The 12,484-nt window shown below is 44.6% G+C and overlaps 1 protein-coding gene across 9 annotated transcripts in view; it reads left to right on the forward strand.

Annotated features, from left to right (window-relative positions):
- The window catches only part of LOC122544337 (GRB10-interacting GYF protein 2-like), a 103,511-nt gene that overhangs the window by 68,147 nt on the left and 22,880 nt on the right, over window positions 1-12,484 (forward strand). For all 9 annotated transcript variants that reach the window (XM_087982784.1, XM_087982787.1, XM_087982788.1 and 6 more), the window contains 4 exons: window positions 2,265-2,365; window positions 3,451-3,539; window positions 7,037-7,171; window positions 9,407-9,550. In XM_087982784.1, the coding sequence (XP_087838910.1) occupies window positions 2,265-2,365; window positions 3,451-3,539; window positions 7,037-7,171; window positions 9,407-9,550 (469 nt within the window). The remainder of the gene's footprint in view (window positions 1-2,264; window positions 2,366-3,450; window positions 3,540-7,036; window positions 7,172-9,406; window positions 9,551-12,484) is intronic.

Here is a 12,484-nt window from a genome sequence, read left to right on the forward strand (position 1 = left end):
CAAGGGAGTCGTGTAGGGAATGGTCTCTGAAATGCTGATGGGGTGGGGAGTGAAATATATCCCTGGTGGTGGACTCTACTTGTAGGTGGTGGAAGTGGGAGAGGATGATGCGATGTATAGGGAGGTTTGTGGGGTAGGAAGGTGAGGACCGGGGTCCTGTCCTTGTTGCATTGGAAGGCGTGGGGGTTCAAGGGCGGAGATGCAGGAAATGGAGGAGATTTGCTGGAGGGCATCAACCATGTGGGAGGGGATATTGCAGTCTTTGAAGGACGCGTCAATCTGGTGTGACCTGTGGTGGAATTGGTCATCCTGGGCACAGATGCGGTGGAGGAGTTGGGAATAAAGGATGGTGTTGTGAAGAATATGTTGGACTGACTTGGCTTCATGGTTCTGCTTGATTTTCCACAGAGCGCATGCAGGCATGTGTGTTCTGGGTGAGGTGAAAATAAAAGGAGGCAAATATAAAAGTTTGTGTTATACTGTGTTCTTTCAGGCTTGTTGAAATTTTTAAATAGCAAATTTTTAATTCCCTGATATTTGGAGATAAAGGGTGCATTTGATCAAAGTTCAAGATATTGAGGGGAACTGAGGGAAGACTGAGAATTAGCTTTCACCTGATCTGGGACTCGGTGACATATGGCTGGTTCTAATTTATAGACTTTAAGAAAGAAATTAGGAAGCAATTTGCCCACACCAAATGTATTTTCAGTCTAGAACTCTCTTCTGCAAGGTGTAGTTGATGCTTGATCAGTTAATTATGATTCTGAGATTGGGTACTGCCATGCTTGCCTTCATTGGTCAGAGCATTGAGTACAGCAGTTGGGACATCACGTAATAACTACAAGGCATGGGTAAGGTTGTGTTTGGAGTACTGCGTTCAATTCTGGTCGCCCTGCTACAGGAAGGATGTAATTAAACTGGAAGGGGTGGAAGAAAGATATACAATGTTGTTACCAAGACATGGAGTGTTTGAGTTTATAAGGAGAGGCTGAGAGGTGACACTTAGAGGTTTATAAATTCATGAGGGGCATAGAGAGGGTGAATAGCTGTGGTCTTTGCCCTGCAGGTAGGAGAGTCGTAATCTAGAGGATATTGGTATAAGATGAGATGGGAAAGGTTTAAAAGGGACCTACTGCCTTTTGAGAAGGGCATTGCTTGTCAATGGCCATTCGGGTGTTTCCTTTCTTCCTGGTGGTGGAATACAAATAGGTTTACACACCTGTTGTTTTTCATTGTGTCCTACACATGCGCGCACACAGCATGAGTACTGGGGAAAAATAAGCACTACTGCAGTTAGTCGGTAGTGCGGGGTTAAGGAAGAGAGAGAAACCTAGGGAATCTCCTCAGTTTAGGGGACTTTCTCTGACAAGAAAAGAAAAAATAAAAGGGACCTGCTCCTTGCTGCTCCTCATAACCTCACTGCTGCCACTCCTGAGTCCCACATAAGTCCAATGCCAGTCTGTCTACTTGTGCTACTGGAATCTCTGCTCTTGTTGCTTCTTATCATCATGCAATTGTTCCTGAGACCCCCACTGTTCCACCATCAGTCTTCCTATTTCTGGTTTTCACTTTGCCAGCTCTTCTCATTTATCCATTTCCTGGCTCTTTATTTAATGAACATGAAGATAGTTTTGATATTAAAAAAAATGACAATGTGCAGAATGTGTGGATGAATGTATAAGTTGTTACAAACCCAGTAAATGAAAGGTGGGAATAGATTTTTTTAAATTAAGACCCAGACAGAAATATCCTTTTTAAGTCTTGCTCAAAAATGGTATTATCCCAGCCTGTTGGCATCCTTCCCTTTGTGGAAGTGGAGTCAGCAGAGTTTGGTGGAAATTGACATGAATTGTGACAAAGGAGGGTAGTTTAAATAGGCGACATTATATTGATGTGGAATAGATGATCTAAGAATTGTTAACTGCATTCTCTGACGTGAAAATAGTTCTTCGATTTGGATAATGTTTCACCAGATCGCAAGAGTGTGTGGCTGCTTTGCTTTCCCTTTGGGCTTTCGAGCAGGTTTCCTGATTGCTGGGTGGAATTATGAAACACTGGCACAGATTTGAGTGCTGACAATCGCAGTTTGACTTGTTCAGTCATCTTTAAGCAGTGACCGTGATTGTATAGTATTCTGTTCATTCTGAAGGCAAGAATGAACAATGGTTTGGACTATTTCCCCAGTGCAGCGTGTTTTATTTATCTAATCATGACCACCTGCCCACCTGAAAATTCTCCTCCATTTTGTGTCCCCCACCTCACAGGTGTGCAGAGCAAAATTTGATTCCTGCTATCAACAGATCCATGTCTGTGCCCGAAACTGGGTCTCTTTGGGACCTTCCGACCTCTGCTTCACAGCCCTCAGGTGAGGATCCGCATTCATTTCATGGGGTTTTGAACAGCATTTGCTGCTCCATAGGATATTGCTAAGCAGCCAAGGTTATGCAGTGGACTGGTTCGTTGGATGATGTGCACTAATTATGTGTAAATATTTTCAAATCAAGTTACATCACATTCATTCTGCTGTGTAAAATGAGGCCCATCTCTCCCTTCCCAAATTTTCTCCTCTGCTTCCCTGTAGGCTTGAATTCCTGCTTGGCTCCCAGTCCTTTGGGCATGCAGGCCAGAGCAGGACCAGTGATAGTGCTATTGGTGATGGGTTTTTTGTTGTTGCTACATTACTAAGTTTTCATACTCACAAGTTTTGTTTTCGTATTTTCTGTAAACGTTGCCAAAATTCATCACTGTAGGCCATTAGTGCTATGTGCTGTGATTCAGGCTTTTTGCAACCGATTTAAAGGAAGAACATGCAGGTGAATGTGTACATTAGGAGAGAAGTAGGTCATTCATCCCCTCAAGCCTGCACTGCTGTTCAGTACGACCATGTTTGCATTTCAAATTCTATGTTCCTATCTCCCCCTTTAGCTCCTTTGCCTAATCAGAACCTATCCACCTTAGCCATAATCTTCAATGCAATGTGTGAAAAAGATTCATGCTCATGATGATCCTGAAGAAGTCATTTGTTCATAGGCAAAGAACCTGCTAATTTTTGCAGTGCCTGCATCGACTTCTGTGGAGTTTGAGTGGTATACTTAAACGGATTGGAAGTTGTGCAATGTTGTATGTTGGGATGTGTTTTTTGTGAGCTGCTGCGCATGTGTGCAGCTTACAGGGAACATAGATCACTGGCCATTCAGCCCATAGAGTCCATTCCAGTTGTCTCATGACTGGCTGTTCCACACCAATGATGAAACATTGCAAACTGTTGGCCAATATACAGGTCACCCATTCAAGTCAGGTGTGCAGGCAATGGCAGAGCTGGTGGGGGAGGGAGAGAGGCATTTAGACAGTCGTCCTAAAGCCTGCTTTTGATGTAGTCCTGTTAATTAATGTTGAGTTTCAGAGACTCTGGGGTTTTGTTTTTAAAAACGTGTACACTTTCTGTTCCAGGTTGTGATACAGGAAGCTTGTGGGATTCAGCATCTCAGGGTCCACTGCTGGAACAAATTCAAAAACTAGAGCGAGAGAAAGCTACAAAAGTAAGACCTTGATGTTGTTTTTTTTGGTTCCATAGAAAAGATACATCCTCCTTTAATGCAAGGGGATATTTCAGCATGCTCATGGAGTCCACTTGCAACATTGTCATGTAGGCTTTCAAACTAGGATCCCCAGAGGTCCGAGCTTGAGCTGAATCTCCAGCACTGCAACCATTTTGTGATTTGTTTTTAACCCACAGATCTTCAAGGTTATTAAATTCTGTTTTGTTTGAGTATAACTTGTATCATGGTTTTCTTTGTATGATGACTTTCTGAAAGACTCAGTTGTGCCAAGTCCCACGTCCGTCTTATTGTAATCTGTCCAACAATCTCTTACAACTTTCAGATTAGATTCCCGACAGTGTGGAAACGGGCCCTTCGGCCCAACCAGTCCACACCAACCCTCCGAAGAGTAACCCACCCAGACTATTTCCCTCTGACTAATGCACCTAACAGTATAGGCAATTTAGCATGGCCAATTCAGTTGACCTGCACACCTTTGGGAGAAAACCGGAGCACCTGGGGGAAACCCACACAGACATGGGGGGAATGTGCAAACTCCACACTGACAGTCGCCCGAGGCTGGAATCTAACCTGGGACCCTGGTGCTGTGAGGGAGCAGTGCTAACCACTGAGCCACCATGCTGCCCTTAAATGAGTTTCCTTTAACTTGAAGCCTTCCAAATCTTGACAACTAAAAGAATCTGATTCTCATGTCTCCTCTTCACCTTTTACCCGATGTTTTAGTTCTATAACTATAACCTCTGGCCATTACCTACTAGTCAGAGGGATCAGGTTTTCTCTTTCTACACTTGTGTCCAGACCTCACCATCTTAGAACCTTCCAAAAGGCCATCTTTTTCCTGTTCCAAGGAAAAAAGTTTGGACTGTTTCAACCTCTCCTCATATCCGACTTCTTATCTCTAGTAACATTTGTCAACTTGCTAATAAAATTTGCGTTTCTGATATGGTAAACGTTTTAGGAAACAATATGTTGCCTTTACATCTCAGTCACTCATATGGGATTTTGTGCAAGATCTCAGTGCAAGTGTCTGTGGGAGGTTGCCAAGAGTGTTAGTCTTAGATTACCTACAGTATGGAAAGAGGCCCTTCGGCTCAACAAGTCCATACCGACCCTCCGAAGAGCAACCCACCCAGACTCCTTTCCCCTACATTTACCCCTAACTAATGTACCTAGTACTACAGGTAATTTAGCATGGCCAGTTCACCTAACCTGCACATCTTTGGACTGTGGGAGGAAACCGGAGCACCCGGGGGAAACCCACACAGACACGGGGAGAGTGTGCAAACTCCACACAGGCAGTTGCCCGAGGTGGGAATTGAACCTGGGTCACTGGCGCTGTGAGGCAGCAGTGCTAACCACTGAGCCACCATGCTGCCCACAGTCTGTATTAATCTGTTGAGAGTTTGCATAAGCTTGTCAGTATCTGCAGATGGAAATAAGTTCAGACGTTGTGGAGCAAGGTATATGTGTATCTGAAATCTGTGAGGTGCTAAGTGCAGGAAGTGAGCAGTTCATCTGAGCATGTTGAACCTATGTGTTAGTGTTACACTGATTTGCTTCTGTAACTGTTTGGCCAGGACACAGGTTATTGAGAAGTATTCTATAAAAGCCACCCTTGTGCCTAATGTAACCATCGTGATGCACGTTATCTTTGCAAACTAGTGGAACAGCCAATATTTCCCTTCATTGAGAGAGAGGCTCCTTCCTTTTCCTACACCCATCCTGTGTGCCAGTTCATGCACTGGTATGAATCTGGGGCATCTGCACCTTGTGTGATTTGTGCCCATTCCTCACATGTCCCAAACTGTTTGATTTGACAGTGTATATATCATGGGAAGCATCACAGATGAATCGGGTCACAATTGCATATTTTTTTCTCCCAGTCTTTTGCTGGCTGGTGATCAGGTACCAGAGCTTGGCTTTTCACAATTACTGGGTATGTTGAGCATTTTGCACCCAGTGAAGTGCTCCTGAAGTCTAACTGCTGTTGTAATGTAAAAAATGCCAGTTTGCAAGCTGAAGACTCTCCCAAACCGCAATGTCATCAGGGTCAGACCTGTTCTTATATTGTCACTTGAGGGTTAAGTATTGGCTGAGGACACTGTGGGCAGTTTTTCTGTTCCTCTTCAGAGTGGAATATTTTGCATCCCACACAAGCAGGCAGATGGGAGCTAGGGTTAACATTTCATCTGAAAGATGTCACCTCCAACAGGGCAGCACTCCTTCAAAATCGCACAAGAGCGAGATGTGAACTCAGAACCTTCTGATTCTGAGGCAGAAGTCCTATCACTGAACCACATCTGATGCACAACCAAATGTCACTGCAGCCAACTGTGTGGTATTCCTGTGACTACTCCTGAGATTGTGTGAAGATTTATACATATTCCCTTCTGGTCTGTTGCTGTTAAGTTGATTGAGGTCGATAAAATCATGAGGCATGTATACGATAGGCAGCCAATAGCTTTTCCTTAGGGAGGAGGAGTCTAAAACCAGGTTTAAGGTGAGAGGGGAGGGATACAAAAGAGTCTAGACGGGCAACTTTTTCACACGGGGTGGTGAGTATGTTGAATGGACTGTCAGAGATAGTGGTGAAAGCAAGTGCAATTTTGAGATTTAAGAAACATTTGGTCAGGTACACAGATGGGAGAGATATGAATGGGTATGGGCCAAACACGAGCACATGGGACTAGTTTAAATAATGAAAACTGGACAGCGTGGGCAAGTTTGAGCTGAAGGGTCTGTTGCCATACAGTAGACTTCTGACTGTATGTGGAGTTAGTTGCGATGTTTAAAAACTTTCTAATGGAGGTGACCTTGGAATTAACTGCAGCTTGTAGCAATTGTTTTCCAAAAAAAAAGAATGCTAGTAAAATGAAGTGTGTGCTTTATTCCATTTCAGAGTAATAAGATCAGTGTTGAAATGTGTGTTGTGTGCACACGCAGACAGATTTATTATTTTTGAGGTCAGGGCAGGGTACTAACTAAAGGAATTATCCAGTTTTGAAGAAGTAGCTCAGAGGGACACTGACCCACTAAAACAAGTGCAGCCATGCTTGTTTTGAATTGCTTGACAAGAACGCTTTTATTCTTCAGCTCCCATCCCCTACTCCCCCTGTGCAATGTTCGATAACCTGTAACAGGTCGGGAGGCTGCTGCTACTTTACCACTTTGGAGCAGTTTCACTTGGCATGTGGGTCAAAGTTGTATAAATCTGGCATCAAAGTCCAACCTGTCAGGTTGGAACAGAACACAATAAGATCATGGAGCTCAACACCCCATCCCCTGTCCCCTGCTCACGTGGGCAGAGAGAAACTTCCAAATGTACGTTCGGGTGGAGCAGGTGGGTGAAGTGTACAATGTGGATCCATATTTTGTCATCCTTTCAGGTCAAAGGTGCTTTCAGGCTCTGGGAATTGTATTGGTGAAGGAAACTGCTTCCTAAATTGTCTTGGGTAACTTGAGTGTTGCTTGTTTAGCTAAAGCAGGAGCGAAGAGACGTTGAACTCAGGAATAAAAGGGAAGAGGATGACAGAAAACGACAGGATGAAATCCGGTGGCAAGAGGAAGAACGCAAACGTCGGGATGAGGATGAGTTAACTAGGAGGAAGCAGGTAATTGTCCACGGTATGGTTCTTATTATTGTAACCCACTCCTGAGTCCCATGGGTTTTATGATTTCTTCTGTAGGTTTCTGATCTTGATGAAGTAGTGATTTGTTCTAACTTTTTCAGCCAGAAACTGGTTACTGAGTGGGCATCAAGACAGGCTGTAATGTGGAGAAGTGTTGGATTGTTCACTTTGGTCATAAGAATGGAAAGCCAGCAGAGGTTTTAACAAGCATAAAACTTGTTTATGTTCAGAGAGACTCTGGTGTGCTAATCTAGGAACCAATGAACACTAACTTCAGAAATAGCAAGCAATTAAGAAGGAAAGTGGCACGTTGACCTTTTTTGCAAGAGAGTTGGAGTGCCGGAATAACTAAGTCAATAGACAATAGGTGCGGGAGTAGGCCATTCAGCCCTTCGAGCCTGCACCGCCATTCAATATAATCATGGCTGATCATTTCTAATCAGTATCCTGTTCCTGGCTTATCTCCATAACCCTTGATCCCACTATCTTTGAGAGCTCTATCCAACTCTTTCTTAAATGAATCCAGAGAGTGGGCCTCCACTGCCCTCTGGGGCAGAGCATTCCACACAGCCACCACTCTTTGGGTGAAGAAGTTTCTCCTGAACTCTGTCCTAAATGGTCTACCCCGTATTTTTAAGCTGTGTCCTCTGGTTCGGCACTCATCCATCAGTGTGTCCAATCCTTTCGTAATCTTATACGTCTCAATCAGATCCCCTCTCAGTCTTCGAAACTCAAGGGTATACATTGTGCAGTTGCACAGGGTTTTGTTGACACCACGCTTGGAATATTCAGTACCATTTTGGTCTCCATATTTAAGGAAGGAACAGTAAAGTGGAGATTCACTGGATTGGCTCCAGGATGCCCTTCAGTGCTGAGAACTGGGCCAAAACTGTTTGGAATTATGAAAAATAGGATGTGATCACTTTTGAAATGTCCAACCCTTTCAGAACCTTGTATAGGATAGACAGTGAGAGGTCGTTTCTACTTGCTGGACAATCTAGAACACACACATTGGTCTCTGGAGCCCTAAATGATTGACCCCTTTTCCAACGAGAAGTGTCTTGTCTCAGTGTTTGGAATTCCCTAGCCCCAAAGTTGAATGCTCCATCATGGAGTGTAATTTAGCCTGCGATAGACGGTTTTGAATTGTGGGAAACTGGAGGTGAAGCTAAAGATGAGTAACAATTACATTGAACGGCAAAGCAAGCTCAAGAACCTTTCTGGTCTATTTCTGTTCCTATTTCTTGTGTTTGCATTGATCTAGGTATTTGCAATGATTCCAGACTCAATATGTTGTGCAGTGAATATGGGGATGTCTAGCCTAGAATGTCCTAAGTTTTTATGCGCAGGGAGTTGTTCTGAGTTGTATTGTCACCATATGGTGAGAAAGTGGATGACTTTTGTCTCCTGGTTGTTAGTCATTGATGCTGCTGGGCGAGTGCATGTTTCCAATGAGCCAGGGCAAGATTGGAGTGAAGCTGCAGCTCATCTATGGTCAGAACACTCATTTGTGGGCAATAGCCACGGAGTGTGAAATAGCCAGAGACTTGGCTGCCAGTCTGGGAACTGTATTCTGCATGAATTGGCAGGGGTAAATCTGGGCTCAAGGAGAGAGAAGTGAGGTGGGTTATAAAGGAAACTTAAAAGGAAAACTATTCATTCGCAAGCCAAGCAGTCCTCTTGCTGTTGGTGCTGCAGGTGTGGCATTTGAGGAGAGACTTTGCGTGAGTAATATTCCAAATCAGGCTGTGTGACTTAGAAGCAATGTTTAGGTGGTGTTATTGAAAAATCAACACACTTGCCCTTCTCAGGGTGCCGAGGCAGTGCTTCTTTCTTGTGGCTAATGTTGAACAGACCAGATTCTCTCAAAAAAGACTCCTTTTGGATGTCTCCATTTGCAATCTCCCAACTGTTTGGCAGCAAGCCAGCAGGGTAGGAGATTTCATCAGCTCTGTTGTATTCGTCTGTCATCACTTGCACTCCCCTTTGTGTCCAGTGTGTTTCTGTCCTCCTGTGAGGAGGGAAGTTGGGGCTCATCTGTGTCCAGGTTCTGCTGCTCAACGTGCTAGATCACAATGGAACCGCCCTAGATTGTTGCTGTTTGTCTGTATTTTGGCACGTGCATTTGAGGGATCTGAGGAGGCAGGCTTCTCTATTCACAGCCGACAGTCGGCTGAGCTGATTGCATCACAGAGTAACTGACCTGTTTCCTTCCAGGAAGAGGTAGTTCGATTTCAGAGAGAGCAGCAGGAAGAGGCTGCCCGGCGCCAAAGAGAGGAGGAGGATCGCCGACAAGAGGAGGCCCTGAGGCGACGCGATGAGGAGGAAAGGCGGCAGATGGAGGACATCCTCCGGAAGCAGGTGATTTGCTGTGCCTTTCATGTTGGGGGACAGTGGGATGTATGTCTCATGTGACCTTCCTCCACACTGCAACAAGTAGATGAATCACTGGCCCCTCAAATCTCCTCACTCAGTTCAGCAAATGCGATGCAAACATTGAGAAATTAAGAGGGCACATTATGGAGCCCTGTAACTGAATGGCTACAAAATCTCTGCACACCCACATTGCACATAGAATTCTCAAAGATTTTCACAGGGCAAAGTCTAGTTTGGACTGTAATGGATTTTGCCTTTAGTTTTTTAATGAAAAGTATGCATTTTGCCTTCTTCAAATGACTGGAACCTACAGCAGAGGAGGCTGCCATTTAATCTGTGTGCTAGTGCTGGCTTTCTGAAAGAACAATTCCACCTTGTTCCTTGCCTCAGTATTTTGTCTGTAACTGCGCAGGTTCTTCATCCCCAAGTAGCTGAGCAAATCCTTTTTAAAATTATTCATGGTTTCAATCTGCTCCACCTTATTCAGGTCAAGTTTGAGAGGAAAGCACGTCTCCTTTTACCTCTTCACAACTGATTTTAAATCTTCAATCACTGGTTCTAGAATCCTAGTTATTCATGGCACTGAAGGAGGCTATTTGGCCCATCAGGTCCATGCTGGTTCCCTCTAAGGCAGTCCAGTCATAAAGTCATAGAGATGTACAGCACAGAAACGAACCCTTCGGTCCAACTCGTCCATGCCAACCAGATATTCCAGTGTAATTTAGTCCCACTTGCCAGCTCCTAGCCCATACCCCTTCAAACCCTTTCTATTCATATACCCATGCAGAGGCCTTTTTAAATGTTGCAAGTGCACCAGCCTCCTCCACTTCCTCTGGCAGCTCATTCCATACACGTACCACCCTCTGTGGAAAAAGTTGCCTCATAGGTCTCTTTTATATCTTTCCCCCTCACCCTAAACCTATGCCCTCTAGTTCTGGACTGCCAAGCCCCAAATAGACTTTGTCTATTTATCCTATCCATGCCCCTCATAATTTTGTAAACCTCTGTAAGGTCACCCCTCAGCCTCCGACGCTCCAGGGGAAACAGCCCCAGCCTGTTCAGCCTCTCCCTGTTGCTCAGATCCTCCAACCCTGGCAACATCCTTGTAAATCTTTTCTGAACCCTTTCAAGTTTCACAACATCTTTCCGATAGGAAGGAGACCAGAATTGCACGCAATATTCCAACAGTGGCCTAACCAATGTCCTGTACAGCCGCAACATGACCTCCCAACTGCTGTACTCAATGCTCTGACCAATAAAGGAAAGCATACCAAACGCTGCCTTCTCTATCCTATCTACCTTTGACTCCACTTTCAAGAAGCTATGAACCTGCACTCCAAGGTCTCTTTGTTCAGCAACACTCCCGAGGACCTTACCATTAAGTGTATAAATCCTGCTAAGATTTGCTTTCCCAAAATGCAGCACCTCGCATTTATCTGAATTAAACTCCATCTGCCACTTCTCAGCCCATTGGCCCATCGGCCCATCTGGTCCAGATCCAGTTGTAATCTGAGGTAACCCTCTTCGCTGTCCACTACACCTCTAATTTTGGTGTCATCTGCAAAGTTACTAACTGTACCACTTATGCTCGCATACAAATCACTTATGTAAATGACCAAAAGTAGAAGGCCCAGCACCGATCCTTGTGGCACTCCACTGGTCACAGGCCTCCACCACCACCCTCTGTCTTCTACCCTTGAGCCAGTTCTGTATCCAAATGGCTAGTTCTCCCTGTATTCCGTGAGATCTAACCTTGCTAATCAGTCTCCCATGGGGAACCTTGTCAAACGCCTTACTGAAGTCCATATAGATCACATCTACTGCTCTGCCCTCATCAATCCTCTTTGTTACTTCTTCAAACATCTCAGTCAAGTTTGTGAGACATGATTTCCCACGCACAAAGCCATGTTGACTATCCCTAATCAGTCCTTGCCTTTCCAAATACATGTACATCCTGTCCCTCAGGGTTCCCTCCAACAACTTGCCCACCACCGAGGTCAGGCTCACCAGTCTATAGTTCCCTGGCTTATCTTTCCCGCCCTTAAACAGTGGCATCACTTTTGCCAACCTCCAGTCTTCCGGCACCTCACCTGTGACTATCGATGATACAAATATCTCAGCAAGAGGTCCAGCAATCACTTCTCTCACTTCCTACAGAGTTCTCGGGTACACCTGATTAGGTCCTGAGGATTTATCCACCTTTTAACCGTTTCAAGACATCCAGCACTTCCTCCTCTGTAATCTGGACATTTTGCAAGATGTCATCATCTATTTCCCTACAGTCTATATCTTCCATATCCTTTTCCACAGTAAATACTGATGCAAAATATTCATTTAGTATCTCCTCCAATTTCTGTGGCTCCACACAAAGGCCGCCTTGCTGATCTTTGAGGGGCCCTATTCTCTCCCTCGTTACCCTTTTGTCCCTAATATATTTGTAAAAACCCTCTTGGATTCTCCTTAATTCTATTTGCCAAAGGTATCTCATGTCCCCTTTTTGCCCTCCTGATTTCCCTCTTAAGTATACTCCTGCTTTCTTTATACTTAAGGATTCTTTATACTCGATCTATCCTGTCTATACCTGACATATGCTTTCTTCATTTTCTTAACCAAACCCTCAATTTCTTTCGTCATCCAGCATTCCCTATACCTACCAGCCTTCCCTTTCACCCTGGAATATACTTTCTCTGGATTCTTGTTATCTCATTTCTGAAGGCTTCCCATTTTCCAGCCGTCCCTTTACCTGCGAACATCTGCCTCCAATCAGCTTTCGAAAGTTCTTGCCTAATACCGTCAAAATTGGCCTTTCTCCAATTTAGAACTTCAGCTTTTAGATCTGGTCGATCCTTTTCCATCACTACTTTAAAACGAATAGAATTATGGTCGCTGGCCCCAAAGTGCTCCCCCACTGACACCTCA

Source organism: Chiloscyllium plagiosum, unplaced genomic scaffold, assembly GCF_037043375.1.
Source record: "Chiloscyllium plagiosum isolate Xiang-an unplaced genomic scaffold, Cpla_swu_hap1 HiC_scaffold_44, whole genome shotgun sequence".
Lineage (NCBI taxonomy): Eukaryota > Metazoa > Chordata > Chondrichthyes > Orectolobiformes > Hemiscylliidae > Chiloscyllium > Chiloscyllium plagiosum.